The following is a 16,213-nucleotide window of genomic DNA, read 5'->3' as shown; positions in this document are numbered from 1 at the left end:
TTATGCTTATCTTCTTAACTTGTATGTATATTTCCCTCTCAGAAGTGCTTAACATTATTGCTGTCCTTCAAGCTTCATTTCCCAGTGCTATTCCTCCATTTGGTACATCAGGTAACATGGAAACAAGGGAAGGCCAGACAACCACCAGGTCCATTACATAATTCAATTAGGTCATGGTTGTTCTGTACCTCAAACTTAACTTACCTTGTTCCATGTCCCTTGAGGTAACCCCAGTCTTAAAAATATTAATTGGCCTAGCTTTTGGGGAAGCAAGTTCCAGATTTTAATTACCACATGTGCGACAAGTGCTCCCTGATTTAATTCCAAAATGAACTCTTATTTTAAGATTATGGCCTCCTCCATTCTAGATTTCCCACACTAGAGAATATAGCTTCTCTGAATCTACCCTAACAAATCTCTTCATATCATTAAAACACCTCAATTACATCAATCTTCTAAACTCAAGGGAATGGAAAACAAGTTTATTCAAGCTGCCCTTAAAATTTAAGCCTTCAAATTTATCATCCTGGTCAATCTGGAGGCAAGTTTTATTTTAAAATTTGTAGAATTTTTTCTGGTTACCATATAGGCTTTATTTTAAATCATTGCAACTGCATTTTAGTTACAGCCAGCAGTATGTGCTCCAGACATCTCTCTTTCTTCTCTCTAGGCCTGGCTGTTTTATCGTAGGCCCAAGGCCCACTGCAGTGGACCCCCCACTGTCTTGCAGCCTCCAACCTACCTTCTTCTCTCCATTGGAGACTGGCTACCCTGTCCTCCCCTCATTATGGATGTTCATTTGCCTGCTTGCAAGCTGAAGGTCCTGCTCTCTTTTCTTCATTGATTTCCCAGCACCACGTGGATTGGGAAAGGAGGGCAACAGGGTTTTCAGTTGTTAGGTCAGATGTCAAGTAAGGGAGCTGGAGCACCATTTCTTCACATTTCTTTCCGCTGCCATACTGCACCCCAATGAGTTCCATCGTCTCCACTATTGACCCAATACTTACATGCTGCTTGGTTAGTCAGATTTCTCTCCACACTTGCCAGATGGCAGCTGTGGACCAAAAATCATCCTGGGATGTGCTACTCAAATCAGGCCTCTGGCCTGCGCTACTCACCTGAAAATCCAACCCACAGCAGTCCACGGCATCCTACCCAATGTTAACCTACACCCTACAACAGAAAATGCTTCTGCAATTCTTGGTGGCTTTCTACACCACCACCAGAACGGAAAAAAAGAAAGCTAGAGAAGCAGAAGTGGAGAAAGAAAAGCAAGAAAAAAGCAATGTAAATGTGATGCAAGGGGAGAGAATGTATACTCTGATTTATCATGACCTAAGTATAGATACTATTTGAGTCCTGTAGAATTGCTTACAGCAAATCAGAGAGTTTACATGAACATGTGTGGAATGAAAGCAGCAGGGTGAGAATTCTGAAGTTCTGGAAGCATTAGGTCTAATCTTGGGGAACATTGGAGACTAGTCCAGATGTTTGTGATCACCGTAAGTGGGAAGTGGAGTGTCTTACATCATTAGGAGCAGTAGAGGTTTGCGGTATTGGGGATTACCAGGTTCCAGTTCGGAGAGGAAGCCAAATCAAGGAGCCTTGGGAGAAAAGGAATCAGGAGACTGGGTTACCCTTGGTCCTCGGGATCTGAAAAAATGTGTTTGAAGATGAAATGAAAAGTCAGAAGGTCAAGGCAGCTTCCATTCTCCTGTAATTCTTTCTTCCAAAAAATATTAGCAGAAGCCACTTCCAACTCCTACTACAAGGGGTCAGGTCGCCTAGCCTACAATACCTACACTCCCCACTGCCACCCATAATCCCAACACCAAAGTGTCATACTACTTCTGAAGGAAAGGGGCAAAATGTAACCAATTCCTTTCTATGCGCTTTTCCAAACCCTCTCCCAAATGCATTAAGACCCCAGCACTCACCACATTAAATCTGACTGCCCGAATTCCACACCCTGCAACTGCTCACCCGCTCCCCCCACCAACATCCACCCCCATTACAGGCTGTGAAAACACAATCCCTAGTAACTACTCCTCTCACCCAAGTTTTCACACCCCAAGATCACTGTTCCCCCAATTCCAGATTCCCACAACACATCTCAGTGCCTCCATATTCAGGGATTGCTTTCCCACTAATCCCAGACCCAAGGATTCCCCTTCCCCAATACATCTAGACCATAACACCATTCCCCCATGCCTCATTCCCTTCTCACCAAGCAGAGAAGTGTATGCTAGATCCAAACTTGGAGAAACATCAATAACAACTGGTATTTGCATAGCATCTTTAAGGGAGTAAAACATCAGAAGGTTTTTTTTAAACAGGAGTGTTATCAAACAAAATTTAGTGCCAAGCCACACAAAGCAATATTAGGTCAGATGACCAAAGGCTTGTTCAAAGAGATACATTTTAAGGAGGGTTTTGAAAGATGAGAGGTAGAGGCAGATTGTTTTATGAAAAAAATTCCAAAGCTTAAAGCCTAGGCACTTAAACTCACACCCACCAATAATGGCGAGATTGAAATCAGTGATGTGCAAGAGGCCAGAGCTGGCAGAGCACAGAAATCTCATTGCTGTAGACCTGGGTGAGGTTACAGAGGTAGAGAGGAGCAAAGCCATGGATAGATCCTTAATATAATTTTCTAGTTGTGCTTATTTTATTTGAATAGATAAATGTTCCTACTGTAGACAGATGAGAGGCATTTCCCCACCTACATTTTCACTAACATGATACATGATTTCATCAGTAAACATCTAAAATGAAAGATCGACTCACTGCAAAACAAGCTAAATTTGTAGGAATGAATGGTTTACAAAAATAACATTGTTTGAGTACCTTGCATATTAGTATTTCAGGAAGGCGACTAATTCTATTTTTAAGGTTCATTTGATTACCATAACACTTGTGCCATTTAAAGCTAATCCTACATGAATCAAAATCATCAGATTGAGACAATCTGAGTGTCTTTTCAAAACTCGTTCAAACTTCCAGTCATGTTAGAATAACATTAACAATATAAATAGTCATTTGGTAGCAGGCAACTTGAGTATTGCTGAACAAAAACATTTTGTCAAAGCTTTTCATCTTGCACTTATCAGGACAATTGCAAGAACTCCAATGTCATGGAAAGCAACAACTTTATACTGTATGAGAAGAGAGTGCTGATTGGTTGGCAAGTGGACTCTGATTGGTGGAGGCATTGTCATGGAGAATGTACCACTGATGGTGACAGACAGCTAACTGTCAAGCATTGTTTGAAATTTAAACCGGGCAGCTTGACCTTGATTGGTCAAGGCATTGCCCTGAGGAATGAACCAGCGAATGGCTGTCACTTATTTTGTTTAGCTGAAACAGGTGCAATGTGTGTACGTGTTCTTTCTGTCTACAAAGAACAGGGCCCTGTGTATTAATATATGTAGCTTCTAGTACATACAAATGTGCCACATTGCAAGCCCGACTGACAATCTTAAATTGGTTGTCAGCGTAACTCTGAACACACTGAGAATTATTTAGCAAATGTTGTCCAATCACAGAATCACATCTAAGGTTGGACACTGTGTTTTGAGTTTTGCAAGCCTGGGCTGGTTGGGTGCGGTCTATACCTTGCCCATTGCAAACAGCAGAAGGGACATGCTGTTTGATACGATCCACCAATCTTTGGGACGTACAGCCTATGTACCTGGCATCACACTGGCACTGAAATTCATATACCACCTGGGTTTGCAATGTTGTTCACTTGCGCTTGCTAGAAGCTACAAATATGCATAAGCAGGGTTCCGTCCTCTGCAGGAATATGAGTCACTTATGCTAGCTAGAAGCTACATATATTCATACACAGGGACTTGTCCTCTGCAGGCAAAAAGAACATGTCCAGGCATTGCACCTTTTTTGAATTAAACCAAAGTGTGACGGACAATTGCTCCCTGGTGCATTCTACACAGCAACATCTCAACCAGAGCCGGCTAGCCAATCAATCAGCACCCTTTTTCAAAGCAGCGTAAATTGTGGCTCCCTTTGAAATTAAGCATTATTGCGTCTATCCTGATGATTGCAAGACAAAAAACTTTGACAGCATGCCTCTTTCTTGAGCAATACTCAAGTTCTGTACCACCGAGCAACAATTTGTAGAGTGTTTAACTGGCCACGGATAATTATGTACAATCATACTACACCAATCCGTCATGATTCCATTAAATTAGCAGTGAGATGAATTCCTCGCTAAATATATTCCATAGTGGTGTATGTAATATTTGGTCTCTAGGCAGTATCTACAATGTATCTACAAATGGAAAAATAGGATTTTTTCAATTCATGCTATGCTAACAAAATTGGATAAAGAGCATGAAAGAAATTACACTTGAAAGAAATAATGAACTTGGAGTCACTTGAAATTGGAATTCAATCACTAAGGATTGTTGAATATCATAAGATACATTTAGTTTGATCCTTCAAGTTCTGGCGGTAAAAATTAAAAAACTAATTTTATAGGTTTCCCAGTTATAAACATGTATTGACTTCAGTTTCTCGTGGTAGAATCTAAAGCTACAAACCTGTTTATGGCAGTACGCAAATGTCCAAATGGAGGGGTATAATGGAGACTGAAAATCTGTGAACTCAGCACTGCTAATCTCAACTCACACAAGCCAATCTTTTTTTCAAAATAAAAAGGCCTAGTCCAGAATCTACGGAACCATAAATTTCAAAATTCTCCAACAGAGAGTCAAACAATGTGTCTCCCTCCCACAAGGGAAACCTGAGCACAGACCTTGAAGCATTCAGGCTTTTATCACCCATTACCCTCTGATACCAACTGTAGCTAGACGATAACTGCAGGATGACATCACACTTTGGTCTGTATGAAAAGTCATAAACATTTCACACAAAGTCAACATTCAAGATAACTGTTGTTGCTACTCCCTGTGGAGAAAAGCATATGGTAAATTTGGGGGAGGGGAGGATTTGATTAGAGAATCCTCACAAATACTTGAGAAAAGGTTTTCAGGTAAACCAAGCACGAACAAAGAGCAAAACATGGCTGGAAATTTGAAACAAAAACAGAAAATGCTGTCAGCACTCAGGTGGTTAGGCAACATATGCAGGGAAAAAAAAGACTAGCTTTGGAAGTGCAAACTTGTTTCAAGACCCTTTGTCTTTCTATGTACCTGAAACATTCATTAGTCTGCACTCTCCATTCCTGCTGCCTCACCTTTGAGAGTTTACAACCTTCTCTGTTTTTGTTTCTGTTGGCAAGTATCTTAGGTTCTGAAGCACATCTTCCCAGCATACTTGCTAGGCTCGTTCATTTGTTTTTCTTGGTCACAGCAACTGTTTTCAGCTTCCACTGAGCACGGTCAAGGGAAATGTTAGCTGAACTCCACCAGCAGTGTCACAAGAGGAGAAAACAAGGGGCATTCATACTTAACTTACAAAATAAGAGACTTGATTACTATCAGTCGAAACAGTAAATTATACCAAAATTATTGAAACTACAGAGGTGTCTGAAAACAATTCCCAGCTGTGGAGGGATGAATACACATGACCAGCTATGTGACAGATCAAAGGTGAGGACAGGTAAGAAGAAAGAACGAATGCCTGTTCACAAACTATTACTGAGGATTCAGCCAGGTGCAATATTTGTTTTAACATATTTCATCTTGCACCAGTTATTATAAAGTCCCTCCTACTGGTGAGAAGTGACTTCTTTTTTGAAAAAGGGAGGCCCTTGAAAAATAATCAGCGAGGTAATTATCTTCCTTTCAGTGCCAAGAATTGTTGCCAGCAGGATGGATAGTCGGTAGAAAGACTAGAGTACACTTTAAATGCTTCGATGTGTTCCACTTGGTAGAGGGTTTCGAGGAATACCCAACATAATGGGCAAGGGAAGGAGACAGGGATGGAGATCACTGACAATTGGAATTGAGACATTGGGATCATGGTGGCCACATTATCAGTCATGAAAGGGGGGTGGTTGGAGCATCCGTGATTCACCACGAATGAATGTTGAGAACAAAAAGATTACAAATAGATCTGAGAAGGTGGGGAGAATTCAAAGCCCTTGTGCTGTAAAACAAAATCCCTGTAAATAAACAATGTGGCCCATTTGCATTGAAGTAAGTCAGTTCCAAACCTTAAAACAACTTTTTTTGGGGATTCAATTGGGGGTCTATTTAAGTTATTAATGAAAACTACTCTTCACCCTCAATTGGATTACATTGGGACATTAAGAATCACAATAGTTCTCTAGGTTAGTCTGGAACTTTACAAATCTCTGGAGACAACTGTACTCTGTCTTATAGAACACATAAAAACTTACGTTTAATGAAGTATATGACAAATCTAGAAATGAACCCTTTACTGTATGCTTAAAGGCCTGTTCATTTTGGTTGCCAAGCAAATAACTGGCTTTGAATTACCCAGATACTTGGTTCCACTATGAGTGCAAAGCCTTTAAACATGATAGAAATAGCCCCACTTCAGTCACAAAGCATTGGCAGCCTTTTTCTAAAAGAGTAATATTACATCTTCTCAAGCTGCTACTCAGAAGCAGGAATCAATTTACTTATTCCAACTTGAAGTAACCATTATCATGGTCATTTGCTTTCTCTCAAGTAGCCTTGGCAGTACAAGCTGCAAGTGAGTAAAGAACACAAAGGCCCTCAAGAATCTACTGCATTAGCTACAAGACAGTTAAATGAGCTCTGAAGAGTTAAGAACCTCTCATCTCCTGATAAGCAGTAATAATTAATTTATCTGAATATAGCCAAGACGACCTTGTATAGCTTGAACTTTTGTACATACAAAAGTCAAGTCAAAGCCATCTCTCATAGCATGCTCTGACATTGTCTAGCAAGAATGGAAAGGGATAAATCTTTTATGTGTATATCACTTTGAGAGAAAATGCTGTCAGATGAGAAAAAAAATCTTCCTTTCCATTAGGTGACACAAGTACTCACAGTGCTAAGTTTACTGGAGGTAATAATAACACGTCGCTCGTGCAGCATACTGGCATAAAGTTGCAACATGTTGTTGACATCTACAGCAACAAAATATTCAGTCATATTTCTCTGTAAAGCAAAAATGGAAAATTAATTGTAAGCAAACTATGCAATAAAAGGCAATTCTGCTTCATTTGAACGTTTTGTTGTTTTAGTTATAACATCTGGAATTCTGTTTTTATGTAACCAAGGGTGTTTAGATTTCATACTGTTCCATGTTTGGAAAAACACCCAATTACATTTGTTTCACATTTATCTTTATAAATGGCTTCCAAAATGTTATTTACCAATCAATACGAAGTTGTTCACTCAACCTCCACGTTTGTCTAAATGTGAAACAGGAAAGCATTGGAAATGTAGATGAAAGCACTAGCATAAAATAATAGCTTTCCTGATGGCTGGTTATTATATATTTGAACAATTTTAGAAAATTGGATTTGGAGGAATTTGTGCGTGATTTTGTGAAAAACACCAAAATCTTCACTCCTGTTGTCACCCAGAAGGCAGTGGCTGATGCCATAGTAGAGCTCCAAAGCTACCAGTAGCTCTCTTGCACTTCATGGTTGACTCTAGACAGAATTTTAGTAGGTTACTAAAATCATAGAATGGCTTACAGCACATAAGTAAAATTCATGCCACCCAAGTACTATCTCCAACAAGAGAGAATCTAACCATCGCCCCTTGACGTTCAATGACATTACCATCACTGAATCCCCCAATATCAGCATCCTGGGTGTTACCATTTATCAGAAACTGAACTGGGCTAGCCATATAAATACTGTGGCTACAAGGGCAGGTCAGAGGCTAAGAATCCTGTGACGAATAACTCATCTCCTGACTCCCCAAAGCCTGTCCACCATCTACAAGGCACAAGTCACGAGTGTGCTGGAATACTCTCCACTCGCCTGGATGAGTGCAGCTCCAACAACACTCAAGAAGCTTGTCACTATCCAGGACAAAGCAACCCGCTTGATTCGCACCACATCCATAAGTATTCACCCCCTCCACTACTGACGCACAGTGACAGCAGTGTGTACCATCTACAAGATACACTGCAGAAACTCACCAAGGCTCTTTACACAGCACCTTCCAAACCCATGACCATTACCATCTAGAAGGACAAGGGCAACAGATAGATGGGAACACCGCCACCTGGAAGTTCCCCTCCAAGCCACTCGCCAACCTGACTTGGAAATATATCACCATTCCTTCACTGTCGCTGGGTCAAAATCCTGGAACTCCCTTCCTAACAGCATTGTGGGTGTACCTACATCACATGGACTGCAGGGGTTCAAGAAGGCAGCTCACCACCACCTTCTTAAGGGAAATTAGGGATGTGCAATAAATGCTGGCCCAGCCAGTGAAGCCCACACCCCATGAAGCAATAAAAAAAAGATCAGTCCATCTTATCTGTGCTGGCCCATAGAAGGAGCAATTCACCTAGTGCCGCTCCCCTATCTTTTCTCCCCGAACCTTGCAAAATTTCCCCTTTCAGAGAGTGATCCAATTCCTTTTAGGAAGCCTCAGTTGACCCTGCCTCCACCACAGGCAGCGTATTCCAGATCCTGATCCCTCATTGCATGAAGAAGTTTTCCTTATGTCGCCATTGTTTCTTTTGCCAATTACCTTAAACCTGTGCCCCCTGGTTCTCAATTCTCCGACTAATGGGAACAGTATCTACCTCTGTGCAGACCCCTCATGATTTTTATTTTGAATACCTCTATTAAATCCCCTCTCAACCTTCTCATCTCCAAAGAGAGCAGTCCCAACTTCTCTAATCTTTCTACGTAAATGAAGCTCCTCATCCTTGGAACTATTCCCATGAATCTTTTCTACACACTCTGTAATGCCTTCACATTGTTGATAAAGTGTGGTGCCCAGAACTGGACGTAATGCTCCAGCTATGGCTGAACCAGTATTTTATACAGGTTTAACATAACTTCATTGCTTTTGTACTCTATGCCCCTATTAATAACACCCAGGATGCTGTGTGCTTTATTAACCATTCTCTCAAACTGACCTGCCACCTTCAATGATTTATACACATAGACACCGAGTAGCTCTGCTCCTGCATCCCCTTTAGAATTGTACAATTTATGTTATATTGTCTCTCTGCATTCTTCCTACCAAAATTAATCGCTTCACACTTATTTGCATTAAATTTCATCTATCACTCATGCACCCATTCCACTAGCCTATGTCTTTTGAAGTTCTACACTAACCTCCTCATGGTTCATAATGCCTCCAAGGTTCCTATCAGCTACAGATTTTGAAATTGTACCCTGTACACCATGGTCTAGGTCATTAATGCATATCAGGAAGAGCAGGAGACCTAACACTGGTCCCTGGGAAACCGCCACAATAAACCTTTCACCTCCACTCTTCGTTTGCCACTCAGTATTTTAGCTGAAGTGACTTTGTCACATACACTGACCTTCCAGCATGGATTACTGTACATTGACAGGGAACTACCACTGGAGGCAAAATCTTCCAAAACACAAAATGTGATTATTTGCTTCACACAGCTATTACTCATAGATTAAAACTCATCCCCAGTTGTACCTCAAAGCTGAACTCCTAATGATATTGAACTTGACATTCTCCTGGCTTTTCACACTTCACTGGCCTCTCTCAGGTCAAAATTCAATTAGATTAAGGGCAGGATTTTCCAGCCCCGCCTACCGCCGGGGTCATGCCGTCCACCCGAAAGTCAATGGACTTTTAGCTGGGCCGCCGAATCCCCCACTGTGGGTCCCACTACAACGGGGCCGGAAAATCCCAGCCAAAATCTAATCTTAAATAGGTTTACCTCGTAACAGAATGTTAACAGATCACTTACAAAGCACATTCGACAAAAGTTGTTGGCTAACCTGTTTGTATCATGTGCCATGTTGAATTATATTTTGATTGAATATTCATCAAGGTTGATTTTTTTTTTAAACGATTCAGAAGCACACAAAAATGCTTCTCCCCATTTCTGGTAGAAATTAGACATTAAACCCTGAAAATATACAGGAAGAAATTTGGCCATCATTTGAATCAAATGCACTCAGCACAGATGTTAGAGGCTGAAGCATGATTTTTTTTTTTAAAAAAAAGTACAAAATAGCCAACCTCCTTTCTTAAAAAAGAAAACGAGCAACCTGAAATGAAAACCATGCCCTGTTGTTCATACTACTTACACTTTCAGGTATTGTAGGCAGTCCACTCGTATCAGGGGTTATGAAGTACGAATGCTGCATAAAGAGATAAAAGGCATTATCTAAACTGCATCCAGCCACATTAAAGCAAACAAAGAAAAAAATCTGAAAATGATTCCTAATATGCCCTATAATGAATAACTTGTCTCTCATCAATATGATAAAAAGATGAAAATTTAAAACTGGAATTGAACAAGGGAAAAAAAATACAGGTGTTAATATCAACTAAGTCTATGCTGGTGTTGTTGAAAATTTACAGGAAATATTGTGAATAATACATTTGTACAATGTATTAGATGCATAACAACATCCCAAAAAGTATTCTTCAATATCTAGGCACTTTTCTTTAACAAGAATAAGAGGTATCAAAACAAAAAGATACCATGATGCACCAAGAGTTTTTTAATATGTATGTTCACATGATACATCAGTGTCAATAACAACTATCAAGTTAACCATTTTGTTATGCAAAAATATGGATCACATACCAGACAAGGGACAGAGGGTACAAATGTTTAAAGTAATCAGGAGGACTGAAACAATCAGCTTTCCGTCGATAGGATATTAGTGTCATTGAAAATTGCTGATTGTGCATGCTATGTGTTTTTACTGACTGATTATAACTAACGAGGGCACAGTATTAAACAAATTAATGCAGATATGGAGTACATGCACTAACATGCAATATTTTATACACTAGTGACTATCTTCCTGACCCTCAGAGTTAAGGGGAGGAAACCAAAGATTGTGTCCAGCACCCTATGTGACCTAATGGGCAAGAGCACTACCAGATGAAGCAACAAGCCATATGGATGAGAGGTTCCCAGATTTGATTTCCAGAGACTGTTCAGTTAGCTAATCTCTACCAGATGGGTGCTACCACTGAGCCAAAGCTGATACCAAAGTGGAAATGTATATTTAAAAAACCTTGTCTGCCATCTAAAATTTCCAATATACAATTTGTTTTTGGGCTGAAGTGGAGTGGGATGCTGACCACTACAAAAGAGGCTGATACATTTGGAGAATAGCCATTTGAGAGAGTTACTAGAGGACTGCCTATACTGCAGAACCACAGCCCAACAGGAATCAACTCCTTCAAAAAAATAAGAGAGAGACTACAGCAGGGCACCTTCACCAGTGGAATTTGAAGAACTATTTGATTGAATTTCTGCAAGATCATAGGAGGATGGGGGGAAAAAATTGTGATCTAGACAGCATGAGAAGCCTTAGTGTTACCTCCTTCAAGCACTAAGCAGTTTGGAGTTAGGAAATTCTTAAAATGGAAAATTTGAGCTTTTGGATGTTAACCTGTAAGGTTCAAGGTTCAACAAGTGTTGACTGCAGATCAATGCAAGTCAAAGTTAAGCTAGGTTTCTAAAGAAATAGTCTTCAGGCTTGTGGATTGTATATATTTATATTTTACTATTTGCAAAACCTCACACCGTGGCATGCTCACATCAATAAAAGCATGGAACACCCTTCACCAAAAATATGCAAACGACACAGCAGATCTGCTCCACTAAGTGTCAGAATTACTTGCACCAAAAGTAAAACATCAGACAGCTCTAATTCTGTACAGTTTTTCCTCTCTTCCAAATTTGCCATTGGCACTGTATATACTTTTTTCAGTTGCACATTTTGTAATAATGGATTTATAAAAGCAATGTTTCAATTAGTGTCATGACAATAACCTGCTAGGTTCAGAATTAAGCTCCTAAAATCTTTAATTTGTTAGCCTGAAATAGGTAACTGTTTCAATATTTGTGCCAATTAAAGATTGAAAGCAAAATTGGTGATTCCGAAAAGTTGACAAACAAAGGACACACTTCATGTTTAATTCAAACTCACTGACAGGCACCTCACCTCTGGCTTCAGATCTCACATTTTAGACTTTAACATATAAAATCATTACCACCATCAGTAATGCTGCTGGGGTAGAATATATTGTCATTTATCACAATCATTCAATTAATACATACAATAATAAGGCAATAAACAGACATTCATACTTCTTTATATATAGTTTGTTTTAAGTGGAAAAGATGAAAAGTGGGAGAAGAGTATAGTAAAACTGGCAACCACCCCATAAAATCATTTGATGCACGAGATCCTGATTATAAATCAAGCACCAATGCCCAAGTAAAGAGTAGTGCAAGTGACAGTATTTCTTTGTTAGTCAATTCACCAATTGGAAATACTTCCTTCTAAGTATTCGAACCTTCCAATTTTGGGTAATAAGTCAATTTTTTAAAAATCACAATAACCAGATTGGCAGTGTTTCATCAAAAGTTGAAGTTAATACTGAATCCTTGATTTAAAGGAAAATGTTTTACATTACGATCAACCATATTCAAAGCAATCTGTTCAACAAAAGAAATGACATCTACAGGAAGATTGCCAATTGGTTGTGTATGATTAAAGAAGGTCTTAATAAGGGGAATCCTGAGGCAAGAATACTGCTTCCTTGATCCAATATTTCCTGGTAAGCAATCACATCAGAAGGCAGGATATGTTGGCAGCTTTGCAAAAATGTTACCATTAATCAAGTCCCCATTAACTGACATGCACTGAAATTAAGTTCTACAAGGCAAGGCAAGTTATTTGATAAGAATTAACAAAAGGCATCCATCGCTGCCTAAAGATTGATGGATACTTTTATTAGACAGATATTTCAAGGATGACTCCCAAGTTTTAAACTCACCAAACCCTGTTTTGGCATATTTTTCAGTTGTCCACTTCTAATGTATATCTGTTGGTTCTTATGTATATGGAAAAAAAATTCAGCATTCTTCACATTTGATGAACTGGCAACATCAATTTTCAAGTGCATCTCTCTCTATATGTATCTGACGCATATCTGTTGCATATATTTGTGACATTCTTAATTTGGTATTACTTCCTTGGACATAAACTACACATTATCTTACTGTTACCTAACTGCAAATGTTATGCAGTATGACAGTGATATAGTTTTTTTTTTATTCTTTCATGGGATGTGAGTGTCATTGGTAAAGCCAGTGTTTGTTGTCCCTCTCCAATTGCCCTTGAGAAGGTGATGGTGAGCAAACTGGCTGCTGTTCATTTGGTGTAAGTACACCCACAGTGGTGCTATTCATAAATGGCTATATGAACATATGAACATACAAATTAAGAACAGGAGCAGGCCATTTGGCCCCTCAAGCTTGATCTGCCATTCAATAAAATCACAGCAATTTCACATTCCCCGCCCCCCCCCCCAGTTAGTCAAGAATCTATCTACCTCTCCCTTAAAAATATTCAATAACCCTGCCCCCACTGCTCTCCAGGGAACAGAGTTCCAAAGACTCATAACCCTCTGAGAGAAAAACTCTCTCCTCATCCCCATCTTAAATAGGAGACCTCTAATTTTTAAACTGAGATCCCTAGTTCTGGTCTCTCCCACAAGGTGAAACATGCTTTCAGCATCCATCTTATCCAACGCCCTCAGGACCTTACATGTTTCAATAAGATCACCTCTCAAGCTACTAAATTCCAATGCATACAGGCCCAGCCTGTCCAACCTTTCCTCATAAGATACCATTCACATCCCAGGAGGGACCACATAATCTAACATTTTGCAAATCATGAAATACTTCTCATCCATCCTGTCAACTCATTTGTGAGATTTAGCTGATGCACTAATAACAATTGGAGAGTTTTCTGCGCCAGGACCCTTTTCCTCTCCTTTAATTAACCCAACTCAGATTATTCTAGTTCTAAGTACAACCAGACAGCATAGGGTGGTCAAAATTTCACACATCCTTGAGTCTCCTCGTTAGTAGATCAATGCTGCAATGTAGTGTATCCACTTTTACTTCCTTAAATATTTCCAATATATCTCTCGCAAATGATGGTCGCCTCCTGGGATCTTTCTGTAGTTGCAAGTATGGACATTCCCAAAAATTAAAATAAACAGGCAGACAAACAATACTTGTGTGTGCCCAAGTTAAATAATTTTGCTTTCAGTTGAGTTTTACAGGCCCTGTGATGGTGGGCTTGGAAGGCAGTAAAACTGCAGGGGAAGTGGGGAGCCGCATCAGGATGGCTCCCTGATGCATTCCAATCACCAGAGAACTTTCTTAGGGGCAGGCTGCGAATTGGATTGGTTTCCTGCACCATGATGGCAGGCAGCCAATTACACAGGTTAAGGTCCCAATTAGGGGTAATTTTGCCACCGGCACACTGTGCATAGAGGCAGCCAGTTCAATGAAGGCACCAAGTGAGCTGGAGGCTCCATTTCTCATTGACAGGATTGCATGAATGAAAGACCACAGTCCTGGCTGAGTCTGATCTTGTCCGAGAGAGTTTTTACCCTTAACCCCAATGGATCTACCAGCCTTATTTTTTCTTCAATGCAATGCATCCAGTAAGGGTGCCATTTTGAGGCGCCTTTGCATGCTCCGACCTGCCTCAGTAATGCCCAACTCTCCTGGCAGGGCTGCAGAGGTTCCAGAGCTGCAGGACCTCCAATTGTGCATGCAGCACCCAAAGTCCACCCACCATCCTTCATAGAACAGCCAACTAAGAAACTGCCTCCTGGAAGATTGCTGAGCCAATCTCACTGCTAGCAAGTACAAGCTTGAGACCCCATTTGATGCCGACACTGAGGTCTTGATGCCCACGGAGAAATCCATCCTTTTGATGCTGAAAGTATTTTTATGACAGCAACAATGTACCTGCAGCAACCAGGATTTGTTTTATTAAGGCCCCAGTTAAGGGCAATTTTGTGGGGGAAGCGTGGCATAATGGTATTGTCACTAGACTAGTTTTCCAGAGACCGAGGTAATGCTCTGGGGACCTGGGTTCAAATCCCACCACGGCAGATGGTGAAATTTGATTTCAATAAAAATCTGGAATTAAATGTTTGATGATGAAACCATTGCCAATTGTCATAAAGACCCATCTGATTCACTAATGCCCTTTAGGGAAGGAAATCTGCTCTCCTCACCTGGTCTGGCCTACACGTGGTTCCAGACCCACAACAACATGGTTGACTCTTAAATGCCCTCTGAACAAGGGCAATTAGGGATGGGCAATAAATGCTGGCCTAGCAAGCGACGCCCAAATCCCATGAACGAATAATTAAAAAAATTACTACAAGTTAAAGTTTAACTTAATACGATAAAAATTAAAACACAATTTTAATAAAAATGTTAACACATAACCTATCACCCCTACCTCCCTCCAGTTTCTGCTACTTTTATGTTTTCTCTTCCACTTATAAATTAATACTTTACTAACTAATCCCATATATCTTACGTATCCTTTGCTTTCTCCAAAAAATGAACTTTGCTTTGCTTTGCCTTACCCCTGATCAACTTTTGAGATCAATACAAGTTCTGAAAGACCTAGTTTCCATTGGCTGAAATCCAGCCAATCAAAAATCCAGATTTGGAAGAGCAACTCGGCTGCATGTTTAGTGCAGTTTTACACATCCGTCCAGGGAGAGGGTTACTGAGCAAGTACACTTTGTGGTGAGTCCTCAGAGCAAGCCAGCGCCCAGATTAGTAAACCCATCTTGGTGTTCAAACAGTAAAAATTGTCAAACGCATGACAAGCTACAGAAATGCTTGTGGATTAGACCATCCACCCGCTCTGGTTGAATAATCAAACTGATATAATGGTAGAGTGGAAAACTGAAAGAAATATGAAAGGTAACAATTACTTTTGTACAGCTTCCAACATGAGATTAGATACGAAGTGTCAACTCACTCAAACCATTACTGCAATGAACTTTGGAAAACAAAGGCTTTCAGCAACATACTGGACTATTCATTGGCTGGGTGAGTGAATACATTGCTGTTCATTAACTTACAGAAACACTTAGGAATTAATGGAAGCTTTTTAACCACCACATTGAAAGTTTCCTAAGCAGGGTCAAGGAATAATATTGCCAAGACACCGACAAGGACCTCATTTTATTGCTTGGCCACAGAGCTGCTCATAACTGTTCAGATCCATATGTTCCAGTGTCATTAAAATATATTT

At 40.1% G+C, this 16,213-nt stretch overlaps 1 protein-coding gene across 3 annotated transcripts in view; it reads right to left on the bottom strand.

Moving 5' to 3' along the window:
- The window catches only part of dennd1b (DENN/MADD domain containing 1B), a 278,033-nt gene that overhangs the window by 99,596 nt on the left and 162,224 nt on the right, over positions 1-16,213 (bottom strand). For 2 of the 3 annotated variants that reach the window (XM_078561730.1, XM_078561731.1), the window contains 2 exons: positions 10,190-10,243; positions 6,966-7,076 (listed from right to left, as the gene is read on the bottom strand). In XM_078561730.1, coding sequence (XP_078417856.1) covers positions 6,966-7,076; positions 10,190-10,243 — 165 coding nt within the window. Of the gene's footprint in view, positions 1-6,965; positions 7,077-10,189; positions 10,244-12,908; positions 12,966-16,213 lie in introns of all 3 variants that reach the window. The other variant, XM_078561729.1, reaches the window with a different exon arrangement.

Source organism: Cetorhinus maximus, chromosome 17 (assembly GCF_964194155.1).
Source record: "Cetorhinus maximus chromosome 17, sCetMax3.hap1.1, whole genome shotgun sequence".
Taxonomy (NCBI): domain Eukaryota; kingdom Metazoa; phylum Chordata; class Chondrichthyes; order Lamniformes; family Cetorhinidae; genus Cetorhinus; species Cetorhinus maximus.
The sequence above is the reverse complement of the archived record's forward strand: the minus strand, read 5'-3'. Positions and strand labels throughout refer to the sequence as shown.